At 35.7% G+C, this 27,279-nt stretch overlaps 1 protein-coding gene across 8 annotated transcripts in view; it reads right to left on the reverse strand.

Annotated features, from left to right (window-relative positions):
• PCNX1 (pecanex 1) overlaps positions 1-27,279 on the reverse strand; it is a 215,261-nt gene that overhangs the window by 74,572 nt on the left and 113,410 nt on the right. For all 8 annotated transcript variants that reach the window (XR_002724629.3, XR_002724630.2, XM_023182929.2 and 5 more), the window contains 9 exons: positions 25,742-25,913; positions 25,114-25,224; positions 23,200-23,291; positions 13,131-13,240; positions 12,622-12,727; positions 10,629-10,721; positions 3,357-3,507; positions 1,528-1,669; positions 651-828 (listed from right to left, as the gene is read on the reverse strand). Coding sequence is in view for 6 of the 8 variants with exons in the window: in XM_023182929.2 (XP_023038697.1) it covers positions 651-828; positions 1,528-1,669; positions 3,357-3,507; positions 10,629-10,721; positions 12,622-12,727; positions 13,131-13,240; positions 23,200-23,291; positions 25,114-25,224; positions 25,742-25,913 (1,155 nt within the window). In the remaining 2 variants the exon portion in view is untranslated. The remainder of the gene's footprint in view (positions 1-650; positions 829-1,527; positions 1,670-3,356; positions 3,508-10,628; positions 10,722-12,621; positions 12,728-13,130; positions 13,241-23,199; positions 23,292-25,113; positions 25,225-25,741; positions 25,914-27,279) is intronic.

The raw sequence follows: 27,279 nt of genomic DNA on the forward strand, positions 1-27,279 counted from the left end.
GATGTGGTCAGTGTTAACATGAAATTTAATCACTATTTCACTGACAAATAATCTGACTGTATAGCCTATTTCATTGAGAAAGGTAGTGTGATTCAGCAAAATGATTCTTGGGTTAGGAGGCAGAGGACCAAGGTTTTACCATCTAATTTGTAAAAGGCCTAAGAACATCTATCTTATGGGTGGATAATGAATTTTAGCAGCAGCCTGTAAAGTTCAGAGTATTCTGCAAATGTCACATCAATCTAATTTCTGACTGCTCCCACTTAGCCTCAATCTCCTCAGCATCTACCTGTTTCACTGGGCTACAGAGCCCAATTCAATTATTACCACTTCTGTTTCAAAAATTATTCAAAACTATATACCTTTTGAGAGATTCTATATATTTCAAAATATATACTTACTAATGTTTCTCTAATTGTTTTATATAACTTAATCTTATCTTCTCAGCGATAGCAAGAAATACATCTTTTATAAATCACAGTGACTATCTTTGTTTAGGGATTCCAATGTGCTCCTAAATAACTGGTTGAAGAGAGATAACTGAAACAATAATAAATCAAATGAAATGTAAGAAAAATCCTGACTAAATAGCATATAACTCAGGGAGATAGTTTTTATAGAGAAGGATACTCCTTTCAGTGATAAATTACCTTGTTGAAGAGTATGGACATAAAGAAGAGATCCAACAGCATGGTCTCTGAAAAAGCTTCATAGTCAAATTTGAAAAAGAGCACAGTAAAGATGACTGTGACATACTGATACGTAGGGCTGCTAAAAGAGGATCGTAGCAACTTCAAACCAGCAATGGTGATCATTAAAGCACCTAATCTGTGACACAAAGAAAACACAAATCAACTCATGACTGAAAACATTAGAAGAGACAGTAACTTAAAACAAAATTCACCATTTACTTTACTAAGCCTACAATATATACATTAAATGTAAGCGTCCAAAAACGATGTATACAGCTAGGTAAATCACATCCTGAAAGTATTTGACTATTCCCTTTTAATTCTATTCGTTATGATTCTCATGCTTTATATAAGGGACCATGTTTTAAAAATAATCGTATTATAATTCTGACATCCGATTTTCTATTTTCTCAATATTTCTATTACTTTAACACCAACTGCATTTAGCAAATGAAAAACATTAATGCTGACTCAACAATAGGTACCTACTCTGTTAGGCAGGCTCATCAGATGACTATGGAGGCAACTGACCATTTATATGGTGTAAGTTACACAGTGCATCAAAATAGCCATCTAATATTAAAAATTAACCTTATTTTCAAAATGTCCTCTCATAAAATATCAATTGACAATGAGATGTCTGGAGTAGAGAATATACTAACAGCAGAAACAAATGTTTAAAAAAGGGAAGTCGAGGACAAAATGTCACCTAAATTTTTAATCTCACAGTGCCTTGCATGAAGGAAACAATTATTTAATATTTGATCAACAACTTAAGACATTGTTTATAACAGCCCCCAGTAGTCAGACAATATTAGAAGACTACCATACTTACTCTGTATCCAGTTTCTTTGGACTAGCAATTGTCTCTGCACTGCTGCTCAGTTCATTGAGAACAATCAATGGATAGATTATATTCTTCTCCACAAAAAGAAGCCACACATGAAGTTTCTCAAACCACATCATCGTGGCTGCATCTAACAAGGCAGTATAAATCAAGAAGACTACATGTCATCTGACGTATAAAGTAGTTTGTCAATGTGATGAGAAAGAAAAATTTTACAACTCAAATTTAGTACCAAACTACAAATAAAATGTTTTTAAAAAGCCAGTACTTTAATCAACTGTCAACTTCTGTGAGCTCTCAGATACTTACAAATTAGCAAGTTAGACATGATTTATCATTTAGATGAGTTTCAAACTTTAATTCTTGAAACCTCAGTTTTTAACCATAACTTTTCTCATTTTTGCTTATAACTTATCGAAAAAAGATGACTGAAGATCATTAGATTGCTCCTTCCAGCCAAAATAAAAATATGATATGATTTGAATTCACACACTTAAGAGCAATTTTCATTGCCAAAAATTTTTTTCCAATGTGACAATATTATTTCATCGGGGAAAGTGTCTAGGATAAACTAAAAGATTTAAAACATGGTTCTTTGGCTATCTAAAAACAGTATCACCTGGTTTTAGGAAGTTCTCTAAGATATAATATTTTTTCTTTGAGTTGCTAAAATCAGTACAAGAAAAGAAACGACTTTGCTGTTAGTAGTATAAATGTCAAAATGTTATGCTGATTCAAAATTTGTATTTAGACTAAATGTTCTAAGGTTTGAAAAATAAGATCAATAATTTATTTTAATTAAAAGTGTTGGTCTTTAAAACAAACTAGATATGTGTCATCATTTATATATGAAAGCAGTAATAGTTCACCATTAAAAACATATCTCATTCTAAGTTATTTTCCTGATGGTATAAATGGGCCAGATTCTTATGCAGTTTCATGTCATTTTCCTTTTTGAGGAAGCTTTCAAAGGCTTCAGAGTTCTCTAAAAAAGTTATCTTCAAGCAATTGAATGATTTACTCTATAGTAATTTGCTAACTGAAAAAAAAAGTGTGAGAAAAAAGTTGGCTTATTTAATAATCATTGGTATACAATAAATTATGACATAGGTATGAACACTTATTATTTCTCTAAACTGAGGAAGTACAATATATTATAGATAATGGGGCCAATGAACAAGAGCTGAATACTTGTAACAGGAAAGAATGGTCAGGGTTTACAGTGGTAAGGAAAAAGCTTGGCGAGTGAATTAGCCTTCTATCTCTTTTCCATCATTTTATACTTTATTGCAAATCTGAACTAATAACAGCAATTAAAAATGTTTTTAATTTCTTTTCACGTTGTCAACTCTTTTACACTCCTCTCTGGTAGGACAGTGTCTCTGACAGAAACAGGAACAAAGACCTTTCTACCTCCCTACACATTAAGTTAAAACTATTTCAAGTAGAGAGGCCTTAAAGAGGACTGGATTGCTTGTATGGCACTGAAAACTAATTAGGGGGAAGAGTAGGGTCAGGAAAGAGAAGTAATGGACATACAAAAGAGGATTCATCAATGAGAAGTCTGTGAAGAACAATTTAGAGAGGCGAGAAGTAAGTTTCTTCTGTGTAAAACTGGCATTGTAACACTGACACTCATATTTCAGCTAAATTAATGCATCCTGCAAAAGATTAGATTCATTAACAGCTTCAAACTTAAGCAAAAGAAACACAAGCCAAATGTTCCATGATGATATTCATTTAATTCAATCATCTATCAATATAGCAAAGGGAAAACCTCAGAGTATTAAAAAGAAAAGTGCTAATGAAATACTTACTTCGAACTTCATATTGATTATACTCGAGTGTCTTTAGCAGAGGATGAGAGAAACAGTGCCATGGTAGCTGTTTTCTAACTTGAGGCAGCACATAATGGGTTACAAAACCCACAAAGCCAACCAATGTATACAACACATACTTGAGGGCAGGCTAAAGAAAATAATAATAAAAGTGATAAAATTAGGAGTGATTCTGAGACTTACTGTAGAAATTCTAATTTGTCAGTTCAGTTTTCCATCTGATAATGGACAATGTCCATTTTAGAATATAAGAATTAAACATTTTTCTACAGTTAACATTTCTAAATTTTGTAGATTGTTCTAATCAGCCTTGAAAGTTAGTGACTATTCCTATATCACAGATATTTTGAAATGTGTTAACTACTTTCTCTGGTGTCTTACACTATTGTATAACGAGAGAGTGGCCTAAGGTGTATTGCCTATTACATGAATGTTCTACGAGATGTTCAGAGCAATGTATTAAATTGTTTTCAGTAGCAGAGATGATGGGGTAAGGCGGGGTCCACCTGGAGCAGTTGGCTGCGTGCACTGGTTCACAGTACATGGCTTAGCACACGGCTGTATACCTGTCCCACGGCATAGAGACCCAGGTGCCCTGCAGCCGCTGGCTTTGGTCACTGTGGTAATGTCATCTATAACCATCACTGACCTGTTCATCACAGCCAGCAAGAGCCCAGCCCAGTCTCTCCACTGCTACCCCTCATGCTTCGCAGCAGGGTCATCTGTTCCTTCCTGGATTACATCACCAATTACAACAAGGCCTAAAAGCTTGATGCATACCTGTACAAGTGCACAGGACAGAGACCATTTGTGACTATGAAGGTTGTGGCAAGGCCTTCAACAGGGATTGCCATCTGAGCTGCCATATCCTGATTCATACTGGAGAAAAGTCATTTGTTAGAAAGATGTATGCATCTTAAAACTTTTCTTCCCTGCTACCACCAATAGCCAAGTATGCTGACTGGAGACTCAAGGACCAGCCTGCCCAGACCCACCACCACAGGCACCCATGTATGCCGATCCATGGGCCAAGGACTAGTATACCTGACCCACTGCAGCCACTACTGGTGTCTGAGGACTAGCCTGCCTAGCATCTGTATCCCCAGCAATGCCTCACCACAGCCTCTATGAACAAATGCAGCCTGAGTCACTGAGGAATTCACAGACATGACTAACACCGATTATGGCCAAAGAAATCATAGAAGAGTACACTACCATGTACAACCAGAATCAAAGACAAAGCATCCTGTCCAACCAACACTATAGATATATCTAAAGGAAACAGTCTTTCTCTCCAAACGCCAATCCATACAATTGGAAAAACTGTTATATCAGATGTATCAATGTAAGGACACAAGAAACATGAAAAAGAAAATGTTAACACCTCCAAAGGAACATAATAATTTTCCAGTAACAGATACCAAAGAAAAGGAAATCTATGAAATGTCTGAAAAAGAATTCAAAATAATGATATGAAGGAAACTCAGTGAGACACAAGAGAACACGTAAGAGAAATACAAAGAAATCAGGAAAACAATTCATGATCTAAATGAGAAACTCAACAAAGAGATATATCATAAAAGGGAACCAAACAGAAATTCTGGAACTCAAGAATTCAACAAATGAAATAAAAAATACAAGCAAAATCTTCAACAATAGATTAGATCTAGCAGAAGAAAGAATTTCTAAACTTTAAGATGGATCTCAAAAAAAACAAAAAAACAAAAAAACAAAAAACCGAAAGAAGGAAGGAAGGAAAGAAGGAAGAAAGGAAGGAAAAAAAGCTCACATGATATATATGACACTGCAAAAATGACCAAATATTTGAATTTTGGAGTTTCTAGAAGAAATAAGCAAAGGCATAGAAAGCCTATTTAAGGAAATAATAGCTGAACACTTCCCAAGTCTTAGACATCTAGATATAGGAAGCACAAAGTTCTCAAATACAATTCACCCAGTAAGGTCTTTTCCAAGGCACATTATAGTCAAACTGTCAAAAGTCAAAGACCAAAAGAGAATTCTGAAAACAGCAAGAGAAAAGGTTTAAGTTATATACAAGGAAACCCCCAATAGACTAACATCTAATTTCTCAGTAGAAACCTCACCAGCCAGAAGAAAATGAGGTGACACATTCAAAGTGCTGAAAGAAAAAAACTCTCAGCTAAAAATACTATACCAAGAAAAGCTTTATCCTTCAAAAACAAAGGAGAAATAACATCTTCACCAAAAAGCAAAGACTAAGAGAATTTATTACCACTAGACTGGCTCTACAAGAAATTAATGAGTCCTATAATTAGAAGCAGAAAGATGATATCTATCATCATGAAAACACATGAAAGGATAAAAACATGGATAAAGAAGATAAACGAATGATTTTTTTTAAAAAAAGTCAAATGTTATTACTACAAAAAACCAATCAAATTGGAGAGTAAACAATAAAAGAGGAAGAAAGGAACAAAGGATATATAAAACATTCAGAAAACAATGAACAAAATGATGGGAGTATGCCTTCACCTAGCAAAAAACCTTGAATGTAAATGGCTTAAATTCCCCAGTTAAAAGATACTGTCCAGATGTGTACCCTGATATCAACATAAATAAATAAAAATATAGTCTGCTCGAATTTTTTAAAAAAACAGTCAAATTATATGCTGCCTACAGGAAACTAACTTCGCCTGTAGACACACACATAGATTGAAAGAGAAGACATTTAAAAATATATTCCAGACAAACAGAAACTAAAAGCATACTGGCAGAGCTTTACTTGTATTAGGCAAAATAAATTGCAAGTCAAAAGACATGAAAAGAGACAAAGAAGGTCATTATAATAATAATAAAGGTATTGGCCGGGTACAGTGGCTCATGCTTGTAATCCCAGCACTTTGGGAGGCCAAGGCAGGTGGATCACGAGGTAAGGAGATCGAGACCATCCTGGCTAACACGGTGAAACCTCGTCTCTACTAAAAATACAAAAAAATTAGCTGGGCGCGGTGGCAGGCACCTGTAGTCCCAGCTACTCAGAAGGCTGAGGCAGGAGAATGGCGTGAACCCGGGAGGCGGAGCTTGCAGTGAGCTGAGATCGCACTACTGCACTCCAGCCTGGGTGACAAAGCGAGACTCTGTCTCAAAAAAATAAATAAATAACAAAGGGATCAATTCAGAAAAGGGTGTAACAATAATAAAGACATATGCACCCTACACCAGAGCACCCAGATACATAAGGCAAGTATTATTAAAGCTAATGAGATAGACCCCAATAGAATAATAGTTGGGAACATCAACGCCTCAATTTCAACATTGCACAGATCACCTAGACAGAAAATCAACAAAGAAATATCAGACTTAGTCTGCACTATAGAACAAACAGACCTAGCAGACATTTATGTCATCCAACAGCTGTAGAATACACATTGTCCTCATTAACACATGGGACCTTCTCCAAGACAGACTATATGCTATGCAACGAAACAAGTCTCAGCAAATTTTTTAAAACTGAAATCATATAAAGTATCTTCTCAGACCATTATGAAATAAAACTAAAAATAAATAACAAGAGGAACTTTGGAAACTGTACAATTAAACAGATATTAAATAATGTGCTTATGAATGAAAACTGGGTCAATGAAGAAACTGAAAATAAAATTTAAAAATTTCCAATACAAATGAAAATACAACGTACTAAAACCTATGGAATATAGCAAAAGCAATGCTAAAGGGAAGTGCAGTGTACAGTATAGTATAGTACAGTATAGTATAGTACTGTACAGTATAGTAAAGTATATAGGCAATAAATGCCTTCATCAAAAAAGCAGAAAGACTTCAAACAACCTCATGATGTATCTCCAGGAACTAGGACCTAAGAAAGGTAAGAGCAGAAATAAATTAAATTAAAATGAAGAAACAATACAAAAGATCAAGGAACCAAAAAGTTAGCTTTTTGAAAAGATAAATAAAATTGACATGCCTTTAGCCAGAAAAAGAAAGACCCAAATAAATAAAATCAGAGATGAAAAAGGAGATATTACAACTAATAGTACAAAAATTCAGAGTATCATTAGTGGCTACTATGAGCAACTATATGCGAATAAATTGGAAAATCTAGAGAAAATGGATTAAGTCCTAGACACATACAACCTAACAAGATTGAACAATGAAGAAATCCAAAAGCTGAACAGACCAATAACAAGTAAAAAGATAGCAGCCATAACAAAAAGTCACCCAACAAAGAAAAGCCCAGGACCAGATGGCTTCACTGCTGAATTCTTCCACTGTTGGTGGGAATATAAATTAGTAAAACCACTATGGATAACAGTTTGGAAGTTCCTGAGAAAACTAAAAATAGAGTTACCATATTATCCAGCAATCCCAATGCTGGATATATACTCAAAAGAAAGGAAATCAATTTTATCGAAGGGATATCTGTACTCAATGTTTGTTGCAGCACTGTTCATATCAGCCAAGATCTGGAGGCAACCTAAGTGTCCATCAACAGATGAATGAATGGATAAAGAAAATGCGGTACATATACATGATGGAGAACTATTCAGCCATAAAAAAGAATGAGATTCTGTCATTTGCTATACCATGGATGGAACTGGAGGTCATTATGTTAAGTGAAATAAGCCTGGTACAGAAAGACAAACTTCACATGTTTTCACTTATTTGTGGAAGCTAAAAATTAAAACTAATGAACTCATGGAAATAGAAAGTGGAAGGAGGGATGGTTATCAGAGACTGGGAAGGGTAGTAGGGGTGGTGGGGGGAGACAGTGATGGTTAATAGGTACAAAAAGTAGAAGAAAGAATGAGTAAGAGCTGGTACTTGATAGCACAACAGGGTAACTACAGCCAATAATCATTTAATTGTACATTAAAAATAACTAAGAGTAATAACTGGATCATAACACAAAGGACAAATGCTTGAGGGGATGAATACCCCATTTACTATGTGATTACTACACATTGCATGACTGTATCAAAGTATCTCATGTACCCCATAAAAATATACACTCATTCTGAAAAAAATGAAGAATGTCTAGAGGAATAATGGCCAAAATTTTCCAAATTTAATAAAAACTATAGGCCGGGCGCGGTGGCTCAAGCCTGTAATCCCAGCACTTTGGGAGGCCGAGACGGGTGGATCACGAGGTCAGGAGATCGACACCATCCTGGCTAACATGGTGAAACCCCGTCTCTACTAAAAATACAAAAAACTAGCCGGGCGAGGTGGCGGGCGCCTGTAGTCCCAGCTACTTGGGAGGCTGAGGCAGGAGAATGGCGTAAACCTGGGAGGCAGAGCTTGCAGTGAGCTGTTATCTGGCCACTGCACTCCAGCCTGGGCGACAGAGCAAGACTCCGTCTCAAAAAAAAAAAAAAACTATAAACCACAGATTCAATAAACCCCAAGCACAAAGACATGAAGAAAACTATGTGAACGTACATCATAATCAAATTTCTAAAAACTAGTGATAAAAAGATAATCTTCAAGTAGTAGAGAAAAAAAGTTATCTACATAGGAATAAATTCGGTCAGAAGCAATAAAAGGGAGAAGACAGTGGAGCAACATCTTCATGTACTAAAAGAGAAAAAACCTGTCATCTTAGAATTTTATACCCAATGAAGTATCTTTCAATACCAATGGTGAAATAAGGACTTATTCAGAGCTACAAAAGCTAAGGACAGTTGCAGATTTTCACTACAAGAAATGTCCCAGGACAGCAAGAAAGGGGGATTTTAAACTGGAGAGGAAGCCAGGTGCAGTGGCTCATGCCTATAGTCCTAGCACTCTGGGGCCAAGGCGGGAGGATCACTTGAGCTCAGGAGTTCCAGACCAGCCTGGGACACATAGTGAGACTTCGTCCCTAAGTAAAAAGAAATGTCCTAGGAAATCTTTCAAGCAGGAGGAAAAATGACACCAAATGGAAACATGGATATGCACAAAATAATGCAGGGCACTAAATATGATAATTACATGGCCTACAGATGAAAGAAATAGTCCTTGATGAGCTGTACTTAAGGAACAACACCTAAGAAGCCTTACCCATACCTGAACCTGATTTAGATTATAATGTTCTAGACTTCCAACTATACTGGAATGAGACTTTTGGGGGACACAGGAGAGGGTATGTGCACTTTGCATTTAGAAGGGATGTTGATCATGGTGGCCTACTGATGGACTGTGGTAGTCAGCTTCTGAAATGGTTCCCATGATCCTTGCCTCTTGCTTTTATACTTGAGTATATTCTCTTCTCACAATGTACCAAGCACAACAGAATATGGAAGAAACTGTGGCATGTCATTTCCAATACCAGGTTATAAAACAGTACAGCTCTTGTTTTGGGCTTTCTCTCTCAAGGATCACTTGCTCTGGGGGAAACCAGCTGCCATTTTATGAGTACAGTTAGGCAGCCTATGGTGAGAACCACATGGAGGGGAACTGAGGTCTTTAGCCAATAATCAGAAGGAACTGAGGCCTGTAAACAGTGAACCTCAGATGACTGTAGCATCATGAAAGATCCGGAGCTAGAATCATCCAGCAAAGCCACTCCCAGATTCATAATCCAGAGAAATCATGAGAAAATAAGTATTTGTTGATAAAAAAACAAATAAAAAGTCATATATTTCAGCACTACGGACAAACATTAAAATCTAATCAGAAATGAGTCCAAACAAAGTTACAGTCATGTACTGCTTAACAATAGGATACATTATGAGAAATGTGTGGCTAGGAAATGTCATCATCGTGCAAACATCAGAGTGTACTTACACAGACAAGACAGTATAGCCTACTATCACTGAGGCTATGTGGTAGAGCCTATTGCTCTTAAGCTACAAAAATGTACAGCATGTTACTGTACTGAATACCGTAGGCGACTGTAACACAATGGCAAATATTTGTGTATCTAAACATACACAGGTTGGGTGCAGTAGCTCACAGCTGTAATTCTAGTACTTTGGGAAACTGAGACAGGAGAACTGCTTGAGCCCAGGAGTTTGAGACCAGCTTGGACAACACAATAAGACTCAGTTTTTACAAAAAACCTCAACAACAACAAATTATTTAAATTAGCCTGGTGTGGTGGTGCACATCTGTAGTCCTAGCTGCTTGGGAGGCTGAGTGGGAGGATGGCTTGAGCCCGGGGGTTCAAGGTTACAATGAACTGTGATCACAACACTGCACCCCAGTCTGGGTGACTGAGTGAAATCCTGTCTCAAACAAACAAATAAATAGAAGGAGAAAATGATTCCTTACCTGCAATACTGTGAAGACTGTGCTTACATGAATAGCAAAATACAGCACACCAATTACAATGCATACTACCAGGTCAGACTGTAATCGCTCACTCTGGAGGGAAAAAAAGAATTATTAAACAATTACATAAAAATTTTTAAAATCTTTTACCTTTATTCCCAATTGGCACAGTTTAAGAATTAACTTTTTGCCAGGCTAGCTCAGTCAGTATTAAAGAAAAAAAAAAAAGAATTTTTCATTGATACTTTTACACTTCTAGATTCATTCTCTCTCTCTCTCTTTTCTCTCTCTCTAAGATGGAGTGCAGTGGGACAATCTCGGCTCACTGCAACCTCTACCTTCTGGGTTCAAGTGATTCTCCTGCCTCAGTCTCCCAAGCAGCTGGGACTATAGGCACATGCCACCACACCCCACCATACCCGGGTAATTTTCTGTATTTTTAGTAGAGACAGGGTTTCACCATGTTGGCCAGGCTGACCTCTAACTCCTGACCTCAAGTGACACGCCCATCTTGGCCTCCCAAAGCGCTGGGATTACAGGTGTGAGCCACCACACCTGGCCACACTTCTAGATTTCTTACACATATTAACCACAAAAAGTCTTATTTTCTTCCTCAATTTCCTCATATTTTGGCTTTGACACTGTAATACTAAATAAATGAACAACTTATCTAATTCTGCATGCCGTATATAACATATTGCAATAAAGTCTTTTAGAATGAAGATTTTATTCCCCCATTGGTCTGTAAGTTTTACTTTTACATATGGGGAAAGGAAATAAGGTACCTTAAGGTACTGTAATTTTTCATTTGTTTGTTTTTGACACAGGGTCTCACTATGTTGCCCTGGCTGGAGTGCAGTTCTATTCACAGGTACAGTCATTGCACACTAGAGCTCAGAACCCCTGAGTTGAGGGGATCCTCCAGCTTAGTCTCCCAAGTAGCTGAACTACAGGCACACACATCACCACTCCTGACCACAGTGTCATTGATACGGGTATATCCCTTTGGATAACTTATATTTTCATTGGTCTTTTGACATGTGAAAACTGTTGTGCTTAAGTCCATTTTACTTATTAGATTTTGGTTCTATCAGTGGTTATAGAAAAATCAGAAACCTCTTGACATCTTTGGTCATCAACTGACCTCTTAGATTTATGCTTATAAGCCAGATTCAGAATATCCTACTATACTTAACATGAAACATTCTCTGTCCACATGGAAACCGAAGTTAGAAAAAAGTCACTCTAACATCTTGATACAGTTTTGTATTTCTAAAGTTTCTGAAAGAATATGTGAACAGGTCAAGTGCACTGAAAGTAAATGTGTCTAATTCAACATCTATATAAATTCAGTCTTTTGCAAAGGAAAATGACCTAAAACTGAGAAAAAAGATTTTGTTTTATTCCATAAATAGACATGAATTTACAGAATTCACTTTTCAAATAATTACTAAAAGAATACAAGCAACATAATTCACGAAATTAGAAAATTTTAAAAACTACTGCATTTACTTAAATACATTAGTACAGATTATTGTTCTCTCCTTCAGAATACACACACAGTTTTAAGATTGGCCTTGAGAAATAAAACAACCTAAAAGACTAATAAATGACTTACAAAGACCGTTTTTTTCAACAAGATGAACAACAACAACAAAATGAATCTAATTTGTGTTAATGCTGATCTTTCAGATCCTAGTCTAAATCGAATAGGAATAAAAATTCTATGGCCAGTGAAATGACTTAATTTCACCTGACCTAAAAATAAAATGTTTAGTATTCTGTTCTACACACAAACCAAGTCTGAGGAATCAGCATTTCTTACATTTTAATATTTGGAATAAAGACAATCAACAATGTACAACTAATCTTATAAATTATAATTATATATTTTTCTCCAATTACTAATGACTTTCAAAAAGTGTTCCTCATATAACATGATCAACTGTCTAAGATTTAAGTCTTTTAGGTGATTCTAAATGTTAAAACTTACAACAGAATTTCTAAGTTTTTCAGGCAGTGGATCTTTTACTTCAGATAGAGGGTCTTCTGGATTTTTCTCTTCCGTTTTTGGAAAAATCTTGGATTGCACTAAAGAGCTTTATGTGAAAAAAAAAAAAAAGAAAAAATAATAGAAAATACACATACAATCTGAAAATCAGTAATTCAAATGGGCAATGAAGTTTATGATAGAAAACCAAATGATTCGAGTATATTTAATCATTACCAAATGAGAAATTCTAAAATGTTTAGGATACCATAAATAAACATACAGTGAAAATATTTTTATTAAAACATAGTTTCAGTAATTGGGAAGGAAAACACTAATATTCCCAGCCAACCTGATTAGAATAACCCAAAGTTAATATATTTTGAAACTTATTATAGATTAGGCCAAAGCACTTTGGAAAGGCATTGGAAAAAAGAGATCTTGAAAGTTATTTGAAAAAAACACCAACTTACTTACATTTCTTTAGTTCAGTAACAATTGAGTTCACTTACAAAAGTACAGATGGATCACTGCTTTGTCGGCTGAGATGGTAAGACACTGCCACTAATAAACCACAAAAAATGGAGAAAAGTACTGGAATATGCTGGCCGTCCCAAGAATCCTGTAGAAAAACGAATTTAACAGAATAATATGCTTCTAATTTACAATATTTCACATAATCCTTTTGTGTCAGTATTTTGGAAAAAGAAAACAAACTTAAATTCAACAAAAGTTTTTAGCCACGTTATTAATTGCATTTTATTCCAGAAAAATTTAGATTTATTACTTTCTCATGAGCTAGAATCTGGCCACTAGATGTCTTTGGTACTAAAGCTACAGATTTTTTTCGGGGAGGAGGGCACTAATGTTCTACTCATATATGAGGAATAATTTGCTTTTGATGCATGTGGCTATCAATTCTTTCACATTTTAAATGCTATTAAGTTTGTAGTAAACCGTGTTCCTTTTGGAAGAGTAAGATATCTTGGTATAGTAAATTTTATATACAATAATAGAGTAGGAAAAGACAACACATGATACATTAGGCAAAAGAAAAGGCTGACATTTGGTGTGTTACTTTCTTGATGCCTTTGCCCATGTAATAAACTACTATGTCCTCCACAGCACTGAGCAGGCATTCAGTAACTGTTTTCTGAATGAATGACTGCATATACCCAGAAGGAAATACTACAAAGGCTATCTTCCAAGGCCAACCACACATGTGGTCACTCCATGTGAGCTCTGCTCATTGTAGCATCTCTGGAGTCTATCAGCATGATACCTGGCAGAGAGTGGGCAATAGGCTAACTGGAACAGGTTACAGTTCTTAAGTATGTCCTGTGTACGTAGACACTATTCTAATCCTTCATTGTTCTCTGGAGATTCGGAAAGGAAACATGGTAGGAGTGGGGACCCAAATGGCAGTGTTTAATACAACTTGCCTTTTTCCCACTTAAAAGCAGACTTGGGAATTGTTTCACATCATAACACAGACATTTTTTTTGTAATGGCTACATCAAAACCTTATCATCATATTGAACACTGTGTAGAGCTGCATCCTTAGATCTTTATTTCCCAAATAACTTTTACAGTAACCTTGAAAATATATACTATTACCCCCAATTTATAGATGAGAAAACTAAGGCACAGAAGAGGGTTTAAGTAATTTGTCCAGTTAAGCAGTAGAGCCAGAAAGTGAACTCTTGATATGTTTGAATATACTGAAAAGAAAGTTAAACAATATCTTAAGAGCTTGAGAATGAAAGGGAGGTAAATACACACAAAAGAAAAGTATAGCAGAAAATAAAATATGAAGGAAGAGCATTTAGTGATAATAAAGTAAACACATCAGGTATACAAGGGAGACAAGAGAGGCTACATGTGCAGTGCAAGCTGGGGTGACAGAAAGTAAGTCAAGCCTCTGGAAGACCCTCTCTTGAGCAACCCACTTTCTCAGCATGAGAAAACTCTCTCTCTCTTCTTCGTCTACTAATCTTTCCACTCCTAAACCCACTCCTTGTGTGTGTCCGTGTCTTGAATTCTTTCTTGACGGAAGACAATGAACCACAGTGCCTAGAAAGAGCCATGAAGTTTGCCTTTGAGGAGTTCCGCCTGTGGTATCAGTTTGCTCTGTCCCTGATGGCTGCTGGAAAATCTGCTCGTGCTGTGAAGGTGCTGAAAGAGTGAATCTACCTGAAGCCAGACGATGCCACCATCCCTCTCCTCACTGCCAAGCTATGCATGGGCTCCCTGAACTGGTTGGAAGAGGCTGAAAAGTTTCCCAAAAGTGTCACTGATGTGAGAGAGAAAACATCAGAGTTCAAGGCCAAAGGCCACTTAGCTCTGGGGCTCATGTACAGACATGCGCAGGACCTGCTGACGGTGAGAGACGTCCTACCCACAGAGCTGTTGAGCTGCAGAGCTGGGCTGCCTAAGTCTACACTGCAGGATTACCACAGTCCCCTTCTGTCTCAGGAGGTGGTTGAAGTTGGGGCATTCTTGTGTGCTGTCCTGTGGAGCCCTAGGTGCTGCTGTCCTCTTTGTTTGGTCTGATGGGAGAATGGGAGGGCAGGCAGAAAGTTCCTGTGCCAGGGCTTCTGGACCTTGTTTTCAGGTGCATTATGCTGTTGGTGCACTGGGCACCTCGCTGGGCTTTGAGGGATGACTAACCCACTCAGCCTTGCACCTGCACCTGTCCCAGCACTTGGACCCCAGGCCAAGGGATGTTGGATTTGACATATAAGAATATAGATGAGTCAGGGACAGACACTTCCAAGGAGCTTCCCTTGACTGGTCAGGAAATGTCCCTTCTCCATTGGCACATTTTAATTCACAGATATGTACATGTGCAGTGTAGCATCTCACCAGACACCCAGGGCTCTTGGGTGCAGTGATTTTGGATGTGCTTAGAGTTCTGGTGGAAGGGCTTCTGGCTAAGAAAAAAGTCTTGTATACTTCATGAAGTTTTCAGTGATGTTTGCAGAAAGTTTAAATTAACAACCTTTTTCTGAACTGTTATTGCTCTTTAACTATGTTGTTAAATATAACACAAATGTAAAAAAAAGAAATCTCAGAAACAAATGGATAACTTAATGAATTTGAATTAGTATAAGGTAAAATATTCTTATAACCATCACCTTGCTCAGGACCTCATATGATGATGAGGGAAGGAATATGGGAGACAAAAGCCATAATTTCCTGGACATAAGCAGGGAATTTGGCTTTGAGCTACTTAATGGCCAAGGGAAATTTTAAAAATAACACTGGTTATATGGGGAAAAAACAAAAAGCCAAAACCAAAATGCATTCTAGATTTCTTAGGAAAACAAACAAGAATTGGCTGTCATCAAGATTTAAAAGAAACATCTTGACTGAGTCTTTACAGAAGGGACACTAAACAAAGCATTGAAGGACATCAGCATGACAGCCCCATGATAAATGGACCGCCGTTTTCTTACACACACTCTTGGAAGATGCCTCCGTGCAAATGACAGGCATAATACTGAAAGGAAACGTGGGTAAGGAAACCCCAGAGGTGGTCAGACAGCCTGGTCCAAACATGCAGCTCTCAGATGGTTTAACCTAATCTAGGGATGTAAACTAGAATACTCTGAGGAATAAATGGAACACATGCATTCTAAACCAGCTTCTAAAAAAAAAAGAAAGTCAAGCCTCCAACTTTCATAAAAGGCAGTCCACAGGTTCTGCTGAAGATGTCAGAAAATACAAGAAGCAGAAATGAAAGGTAGATCTATGGAGGTAAATGCCAAAAAGAATCAGTTAAAAATAGTAAGTCTGAGGAAGGTAAAATGGGTTAGGAGATTGCTCTTCTTGCTATAAGTCTTGTAAAACTATTTGACACTGTGATATATGAATGTACGACTTTGATAAAAATTAAAACTAAAAAAAAAAAAAAAGATGTCCAGCACAGCCACTTTGGAAAACTGTTAATTCCATTTCTAGGTATTTACTCAAGAGAAATGAATACACATGTCCACAAAAAGACTTGCACGAGGATGTTCACAGCAGGCTTATTCATAACATTCCTCAGCTAGAAACATCTCAAATGAGCATCTCTAAGACAGTAGGTAAACTGTGATATAGTCATACAATGTGGGTAAGACGGAATTAAAACTAAATGGAATACTTATCTACAATAAAAAGAAACAAGCTCCTGATACACACAACTTGGATGAATCTCAACAGGATCACATTGAACAATTAAGTCAGATACGAAAGAATACATATGGCACGATTTCATTTATATGAAGTTCAAGAACTGCAAACCTAGTGTATAGTGAAAGAAATGACAACAATGAGGATTAGGAGAGACAGGACGAAATATGAGGAAATTTTCTGAGGTAATGCAACTATTTTATATTTTGATAAGGGTATAGATTACACAGGTGTATGCATTTGTCAAAACTTATCAGACTGTGTACTTCAGATATTTGGATTTCACTATATGTCAATTTGGCCTCAACTAAAACGAGTATTTAAGAAAAAAAAAACAAAAACAAAAGATGCCCGTCTTTATTTGTCAAATACAGACAAATACACTACTTACTACTCTCAGACAAAAGAAGAACATTCTTAAGTTGATCTCAAAATGACTTGTTCATTTTATTTAGATGAAAAATTCAGAAATATGTATTGAAAGCAATTCATGAACACCACCTGTTGTCTGTCTCCCTGCTAATTCGTATGTTGAAATCTCAATCCCCTGTGTGATGGTACTAGGAGGTTGCACCTTTGGGAGGTCATAAGGTCCTGATGGTAGAGCCCTCATGACCAGGATCACTGTCTGTAGAAAAGGAACCCCAGAGGGCAAGTCCTGTTTCTGCCACTGAGGATATAATAAGTTAGTGTCTGCAACTGGGAAGAAAGACCTCACCAGAACCTGACCATCCAGTACCCTGATCTCAGACTTCCAAGCCCCAGAACTGTGAGTAATAAATTTCTATTGTTTATAAGCCACCTCGTCTATGGTACTTTGTTAAAGCAGCCTGAACTGAGACACATCCTTAACTTACAAATTATATGTAAACAGACAGATAGTTAACTACTACCTCTATTGAATCACTAACTAGAAGAATCAAAAGCAAACTAAAACCTAGATGCCTTTAAGTTTTTAATGGATTCTGATTCAGAAGTGAGAGAAAGGACATAAACTATGAAAAACAAAACTGCCCAGGGAAATTGGCCTAGGTCAAAAGGTAGATCTGCTTCACCCACTGTAGTAGACCTTGACTTCCTTCAAGGTCTAAATGTTTTTATTTCATTACATAACAGCCTAAATATCTAAAAAATATGAAAACATCAAGAAAATTTAAACTTTATTAACAGGATGTACTAGGATGGTTTTAAAGAAAAATTTTTAGCTTTTAATGAACTATGCATCATACTAAAACATTTAAGAAAAAAAGAGTAAATACAAGGAAAGCAGATGTCACATAGATGTAAAAGCCTGTATTTGCGAACAGATTAAAAATAAATAAATTATTCCTAAAGGCATGCAATAAAGTCTCCAAATAACTCTATCCAGAAGTAACCACTGTTTTCAAATTCTTGTATATTCTTCCATTATTATTTTATGTAACTACAAACTTTCATATGGGCTTTTAAAAAAGCACAAAGGAAACACTGATTTCTTTTTTTTTTTTGGCCTATTACTCTCCCTTGTCTATGGTACTTTGTCTATGTCTATTACTCTAGACAAAAAAAAAATAGTATGTCTTAAAGATCACTTCACATTAGCATGTAAAAATGTATTTTATTCTTTTTCATGACCAGTCACAAATGACAGATATTAGGTTATTACCAGCTTCTGCTGTTACAAAAACTGCTTTAATGAAATCCTTGTACAGGCATACCTCAGAGACATTGTTGGTCCAGGTCACCTCAATAAAGCAAGCTGTAGTAAAATGAGTAACACAAAATTTTTGGTTTCCCAAAAGTTATGGTTACACTATATTGTAGTCTATTAAATGTGCAATAATGTTGTGTCTTAGAAAAAAATGCGCATACCTTAATTTTAACATTAATACTTTAATGTTAAAAAATGCTAAGGATCATCTGAGCCTTCAGTGAGGTGTAATCTTTCTACTTGCAGAGGGTCTTGCCCCGATGTTGATGGATGCTGACTGTTCAGTGTGGTAATTACTGAAGGCTTGGGTGGCTGTGGCAATTTCTTAAAATAAGACAATAATGAAGTGTGCTGCATTGATTGACTCTTTGTTTCATGAAAAATTCCTCTGTAGCATGCGATGCTGTTTAATAGCATTTTACCCACAGTAATGATTTCTTTCAAAATTGGAGTCAACCCTCTAAAATCCTGCTGCTGATTTATCAGCTAAATTTATGTACTATTCTAAATCCTTTGTTGTCATTTTAACAATGTTCAAAGCATCTTCACCAGGAGTCAATTCCATCTTAAGAAACCCCTTTCTTTGTTCATCCATAAGAAGCAACTTCTCATCCGTTCTAGTTTTACGTGATTTCGGTAATTCACTCCTATATATTCAAGTTACACTTCTAATTCTCATTCTCTTGCTATTTCTATCACATCTGCAGCTACTTCCTCCACTGAAGTATTGAATCCCTCAAAGTCATCCACAAAGTTTGGAAACAACTTCTTCCAAACTTGTGTTAATATTGATATTTTGATCTCTTCCCATTAATCCTGAATATTCATAATGGCTTCTAGAATGGTGAATCTTTTCTAGACGGTTCTCAATTTACTTTGCCCAGATTCATCAGAAGAATTACCATCTATGACAGATACAGGCCTTACAAAATGTATTTCTTAAATAGACTTGTTAGTTGAAATTACTTCTTACTGCATGGGCTACAAAATGCCCATTTGTGTTAGCAAGCATGAAAACAACATGAATCTCCTGTACACCTTCATCAGAGCTCTCAAGTGACGAGCTGCATTGTCAACGAACAGGAATATTTTGAAAGGAATCTCTCCTATGAGCAGTAGGTCTCAACAGTACACTTAAAATATTCAGCAAACCATGCTATTAAGAGATGTGCTGTCATCTAGGCTTTGTTCCATTTACAGAGCAGGCAGAATACATTTAAGGGCCCTGTGATTTTCAGAATGGCAAATGAGCACTGGCTTCAGCTTACAGTCACCAGTTGCATTAGCCCCTAACAAGAGAGTAGGCCTGTCCTTTGAAGCTTTGAAACCAGGCATTAACTTCTCCTCTCTAGCTGTGAAAGTTCTAGATAGCATCTTCTTCCAATACAAGGCTGTCTACATTGAAAATCTGTTGTTACTGTAGCCACTTTCATCAATGATCTTAGCTAGATCTAATGGGTAACCTGCTGCAACTTCCATATCAGTACTATTGCTTCACCTTGTACTTTTATGTTATGGAGACGGCTTCCTTCCTTAAACCTCATGAATCAATTTCGGCTGGCTTCCAACTTTTCTTCTGCAGCTTCCCCACCTCACTCAGCCTTCAGAGAATAGAAGTGTTAGGGCCTTGCTCTGGATTAGGTTTTGGCTTAAGGGAATGCTGTGATTGGTTTGATCTTCTATCCAGAGACCACTAAAACTTTCTCTGTATCGGCCATAATTATGGCTGTTTCTCTCTTCTTATCATTTCCTGGAGTAGCACTTTTAATTTCCTTCAAGAACTTTTTGTTTGCATTCACACCTTGGCTAACTGTTTGGCACAAGAGGCCTCAATTTAGGCCTTTCTCAGCTTTCAATATGCCTTACTCACTAAGCTTAATCATTCCTAGCTTCTGATTTAAAGTGAGAGCTATGCGACCATTCCTTTTGCCTTGTGAACACTTAGAGGCCATTGTGGGGTTATTGATTAGCCTAATTTCAACATGGCTGTGTCTCACAGAATAGGGAGACCCAAAGTGAGGGAGAGAGATGAGGGAATGACCAGTCAGCAGAGCAGTCAGAATACACACCATGTTGATCTGTTAAAGTTCACCATCTTCTATGGATGCTGTTAATGGCACTCCAAAAACAATTACAATGGTATCAGACATAACTCATCACCATTATAGAAAATAATAACAATAAAAATTTTAAACATTGCAAGAATTACCAAAATGTGACACAGAGACACAAAGTGAGCACATGCTGTTAGGAAAATGGCACCATTAGACTTGCTTCACACAGGGTTGCCACAAACATTCCTTTTGTAAAAAAACACACTATCTGTGAAACGTAATAAAGTAAAGCACAATAAAATGAAGTATGCTTGTACATAATCTCTGCTCGTGCATAACAAATATGTCTATAGATTTATCACACTACAATGAGTGATATTTAAAACTAAAATTGTCTAATGCAAAACTGATGCCCCAGAAAGAAGAAAAAAACTTTACCTTCCTGCCTGCCTTAGGATGCAGGAATCTACCTGGCAGCTTTTTAACTGCTGCCATTCTGCTGTATAATTATAGGTGAATAGGCCTTTCTAAACGAGGCTAAAAAACTTACCGCACTTATTAACTTCTGTGACTGCAATTTCCAAGTAACGATTCACTTTCCAAACCCTGATTCAAAACACAAATCTACAATGAGCTAGGACGGTTCACAAGTGGCACATGTGAGAGAACCCTGGATTTGGACCTTGTTGCCTCCAATTCTCTCCTGGGCTTAGCTCTATCAATTATCTCCCATCCACTAGATTTCCCCTCCTTACCTTTTAGAGCAATTAAGTCTCAGATCTTTTTTAAAAACAAAAACCAGAAAACAATCCCCATTGTGTGTGCAAGCTTTCCAACTGCACTCTAGAAAGAGTAGAATATATTTAATATATATTCAAACCTACTTATATTAATCTGGCTTTCTTAATCCAAAACACCAATATCCTATAACTGCCAAATTCCAAATTCAATAAAAACTTTTTTCAGACTCTTACTGCCTCTGAAATTTCCTTTGTGTGATTTTATTGTAACCAACACTTAAACACTGGTATTTCCCATAGTCTTTCCTCATCCATTTTCTCTTGTCAATCCACATTAAGAGTCTTTTTCTTACATTTTATTCAATTTTATGGATGACTTCTAAATCCATTAATCATGACATCAAACTTCTGTACACGTAACTAGCTACTATGTATCTCTGGATACCCCATAAATATCAACAAATCAAGTGTTCCAACGTAAACAATCACCTTCCTTCCAATGTAAACAATCACCTTCCTCAACAAACGCCAAGGTTTCCAATCTTGTGCATTAGCACCATATCTTACCAGCTGTTCAAGTCAGCACCCAGAATCATCCTGGATCCTCTTCTGGCTCATATCTCTTTATCCAGACAGTCCACAAATATATTCATGAAATCTAATTTTAGTTAAGTACCTCATAATTTCAAGATTAAAGTGGAACAGTCTCCTTTGATCCCTCCTGCTTAGACTTCAATCTTCACAATGGAGAAAAGTAACCTTTCTAAAATGCAACTCTGATCATTTCCTTTCACTGCCTCAAATACATTCATGGTTTTGCATCTTTACCCCAACACATTCAGGATAAAAGCTATTTCATGATCCAGCCTTTGCTTACCTTTCTAGCCTTAGAGGAATGACCTTAGATGTTATCTTTCCTCATGTACCCAAACCTCCAGAAATTCCAAATCATTTGCCATTTCCTCTACACAACACATTTTCTTTACAAGCCCATGGGTCTTCATCTCTTGTTTCAATTAGCTAATGCCTATTTGATCTTCAAAATCTGGTTATATCACCTTCCTGGAAAATTGTCTTTAATCTCTTTTGGCAGAATAAAGTAGTCTTCATTTGTATACCCACAGAACTGTTTTCATAACCTTCGTCATGCTGTATTGAACATGTTGGTTGACTTGTTAATCACAGCTAAGCTACAAGTTCCTTCAAAGCAGAAAACAGTTTAGCATAGCACCTGGTACACATAAATGCTCTACAAATGCTACTTAAATGAGGCAAGGAAGGATCTGTGAGTCACTTGTCATAGTCCTTTCAAACCTAACATTCTGATTGTCTTGCACTAGTTACCAAACAAAAAACGAAAACAACCCACAAGTATGCGTGAGGAGCTGAAAGTTGTCTACAAAAATGTTTAAATTTTTATGTTTACAACTTGTTGACAATCTTTTAAAGGGAAGTTCATAAGGCTCATCCAGATGTTCTAACCCAATGACATTAAATTTCAGTATATTACTTATTATTAGCATGTATCTTAAATTGCAGTCCTTGAACTTGTTTTTATAAGTTTAAAAAAACTGTGATATGAAAAGTAGTTAAATTCTGAACTAGAATTTTAAAATTGATTTCACATTCTGTAATTACTATGCCTACCCTTATACCAGATGGGCCTAGTTTTCAATAATCTGTTTCTAATATTAACCTGTGACTACTGCAGGAAAAATAATTTTCTTTTAGTAATGGTTAACTACTAAACTGTTTTCAAATACAAAGCAGTTGAAAATGAGAATAATGTTTAACATATGAAGACCACGAAAATTAATGCTAAGTGGCCCCAGGAGAAAAAACCATTATTAGTTGATTTTAAAACAACATTCATATAGAAATACAGCCTTAAAGACAAAACATACTATAATTTATTGCTCACCTTTAAAGCTCCATAACATAATCCATACAATAAGGCTACTGCCACAATGCTACAGATAAAACTGTAAAGTGCTGCAAGCAGGCTTGTAGTGGCTAGACAGAAGAAGAAAAAGGAAAGAAATATTTTATAAAAATATATGAAAAAAATTAAAAGGTCACTGAAAAGCATTTAAAATATTATAATGTCAACTATCATTAAATATCTACTAATCTGAATTTTAAAAATTCAGTTACTTCATTTTGTTCTTTCAAAAAGATTTTGACATGACAGAGATTTGCTATCCAGAATCTTTGTTACAAGATAAACTATATTCATCTTGGAAGTAATGAACATTTATATGTAGCAAGAAAAAATTTTATCTATATTATGCTTCAAAAATCTATCTTATATTAACAAAAAATGTGGAAAAATGAAGCTTTCAGAGGCCTGAAAAGGAACTGGAGATGTATTAAGTGTTCACTGAAAAATATTTATCTATGTAAACAGAACCTGTGTTACCCACAAAAGTAAATCTGTATTCCCATGTGTTAACTTTCAGAAAAAAGTGTAGATCTAATTGCTAACAACAACAACAACAAAATAGATACTTTAGATACTATAGATCTAATTGCTAACAACAGCAACACAACGAAATAGATAATTACTAATACTCCAGTGGGTGTATTAGTAATAAGGAACAGGGGATGGCTAAGATATCTAGACTTTACTTTTAAAACATGGGTAATAGACTTTCTTTAATTTAATACTAATAATCATAAATCTACAGAAAAAATTCCTTATGAGTTATCAGAAACCTAATACCTTGCACAAGTTTGTAAATTACAGTACGACAAAAGCCCATTATCATAAATTACCTACACTAAGCCCTCCCCATAGTATTTAGGGTAATATAACACCAGTAATAGTCCCTAAATATTCAAACTGTCTTCTACCTATTAAGCCATGCTGATTGATGAAACGAGTTCTGTCTTAATTCATACTCATTCAAAAAATTTTCAGAACATTAAAAATTCTCTAGTATGATATACAGCAACACAGAAAAACTCAGTTTCTACTTAAAATTAAAGCCATGATGTCGACTTTTCATCAGTAGAGAGGATTTCAATGCATATGCTTGGAAAATATATGAGGCCTGAAAATGTGAAATGTGTAGAGAAATGAACTATAAAGTTACAGTAATTTCTTTCCCTTTCATTTTCTCTAGTTGCACACTCATCTTTCAGTAAAATTTTAAATGGTTAAACTAAATAATGGTATATTTTAACCATGGTGTATGCTGACATGATTATTTTCAAGTTCTACAAACCATTATCTATACCAGGGTAATATGGGTATGATCTTATTTTTTAAATAAAATATATATATGATATGGAAATAGATTTTCTAAGTATATCAATTCATAGCCACATATTCTACTCAATGAACAGAGATAGTTCTTAAAAGCTTATTTATTAGTAAAATGCTTTTGTTTTGGTGTTACCATTCTAAGGATAAAGCAAGGCTCTGAAACCAAATATGAAGACCTACTAAATGTACATACTGGTTTAAAATCCAAATGGAATGCTATGTGTCAAACCTCAATCTATTCAGGATAGATGATCTTTTATAAATACCTCTTAAGTACGTATAGGTTCCATGTAAACTCACTATAACTTTTAGTTGCAGATGTTATTTTATCACTTCTTACACATCTGCTTCATTATACCTGGCTCTTTCTCTAAAGTAGCAGACTTGACTATTTTTTTCTATCCACAAATTAATTGCTTCTCGGTCTTCAATTACTTAATGTCTTTTTTTTTTTTCTAATTTCAAGCCTGAAGTGAAAACTGGAAAAGCATTTTAATGGTCAGTTTATTACTTCATGATCTATAAAGGTAATGCTGTAATCTATAATTTTTATAAAGAAACACTCACCATTACCACCAAAAATATGAATATCCAATTGTTCACAAAGGTACATTACAAATGTATTCACCTGAGGCAGGAGACCAATGAAAAACACTATTGGGAAACAGAGTGTAAACACTACAAAAAGAAAAAAAGTATATTTAAAAATATTATACTATATCCATTCTTGTGTCTACTGAGAGGTCATCATTCATTTTTTTGTCCACTGAGGGGTCATAATTAATTTTTTTAAATCCCAAATTAACATAAACTACTAGGCAATTTTTAAAGACAGGATTTTAAATTATACATCCAACAAAAATTGCTTGGGTAGTAAATAACATCTTTTCAATCATAAACAATACTTTTTAAAGTTATTTCAACCATTTTCACATAATAGAAACCTAAGATAACAAAACCACAAAAATTCTCCATTACACCTACTCCAAGAACAAAAGAATTACTATAATATTTGCTCATCATTAGCTTTATTCACTCATAATAGTCCTATCACTTTGTTTCTCAGAGCAGATAACAACAGCAAAATAAGCTTATTAAAAACTATTTAAAGCTGTATAATTGATATATTTATCAGTAAAATGTTGATATACAAATACATTCATTTTAAGACTGGAGATACTTCAAGATGACTCACCTATAACTAAATCCCTGGCTGATATAAACACCAGTGGATTGGTGAAAGTTATTCCATATAATTTGAACTTGGTTGTAGTCAGGTTTCTGCTACCATAATCCAAGAGCCAAATAAGACCACAACATAAGCAGAAATAAACTGGTCTACTGTAGGCAATGATACGATTATGACCCTGAAAATGAGAAAATGATATTTTTTAAAGTCAGTTTAGTTAATTTTAAGAGTCATAAATAACTACTGAGATCACTGATGGCTTCATTCTAAGGATTCATAATTTTTCCATATGGAAGCCAGATTTCTGACAATCACAGAAAGGATTAACAAATACAGAGAGGAGGAAGAGTAATAGAATGAACTCTTGAGATACTGGACTGTAAAGAAGTATCAGTGTGAAGTTTTTTTGTTGTTATTATTTTTATTTATTTATTTATTTATTTATTTATTTATTTATTTATTTATTTAGAGACAGGGTCTCACTCTGTCGCCCAGACTGGAATGCAGTGGAGCGCTCACAGCTCACTGTAGCCTCGGCCTCCTGAGCTCAAGTGATCCTCCCGCCTCAGCCTTCCAAGTAGCTGGGACTACAGGCACACATCACTGCGCCTGTTTAATTTTTTTAGAGATAGAGTTTCGCCATGTTGCCCAGGCTGGTCTCAAATTCCTGGTCTGAAGTGATCTGCCCACACTGGGCTCCCATAGTCTCATTATTTTTAATATGCATATGGACAGATACAGGAATAGGTTATATATATGTATACACATGTGTGTATATATGTACATACATACATACACCTCCTAGCTTTATCCACTAAGAGGACCTAGATGCAATGAGATTCTAGCAATAATGATTACTAGCAACCAGATCTTACTTTATAAATACCATTACCTACCAAAAAAGGTGGGGGGGCTCCATAGAGAAAAGACTGGTTTCTGGCTACGACAGGGAAAGTATAAGATGACCCTGGAACATATTGTTGTGACAAAAAGGTAGAAAGTACTTAAAGAATGACAGAGATACGCCAAAAGGACACAGAAAGCAGTGTGATGGACTCCCAATGGCTAAATCAGGGACAATTTGAGCATCAAAATAAATACTACTAGTAACATTATAGTCCATTGAATAAAATAATCAATTTATCCACACCAATATATACATACATATATAAGAAAGAGGGGAAAGCTCTTCCTTATAGTATTAATAAAAGGTCAACTAATAAATGTAGAAGGAATGATGGGATGAGAAAAATCACCATTTATCAACCAATAAATAACTGAATCAGGCAAGAAACATCAGTAAATACTAAAACAACTGGATAGAAATTTATGGAGAAGGACACATATACAGTCTCAAGGTATGAGAAGTATTCTTCTCATACCTTGAAGTATTCATTTAATTTATTTATTTGAAGTATTTATTAACTGTAAGAGAAAAACAGTAACATTACAGTAGAGTACTGGTTCTTAAGGAAGTAGGAGGGGGTTTTGCTCCCCAGTGCACATATGGGAATCTGGACACATTTCTGTGGTCACAGTTGGGG

The sequence above is a fragment of the Piliocolobus tephrosceles genome, chromosome 6 (genome assembly GCF_002776525.5).
Source record: "Piliocolobus tephrosceles isolate RC106 chromosome 6, ASM277652v3, whole genome shotgun sequence".
NCBI lineage: Eukaryota > Metazoa > Chordata > Mammalia > Primates > Cercopithecidae > Piliocolobus > Piliocolobus tephrosceles.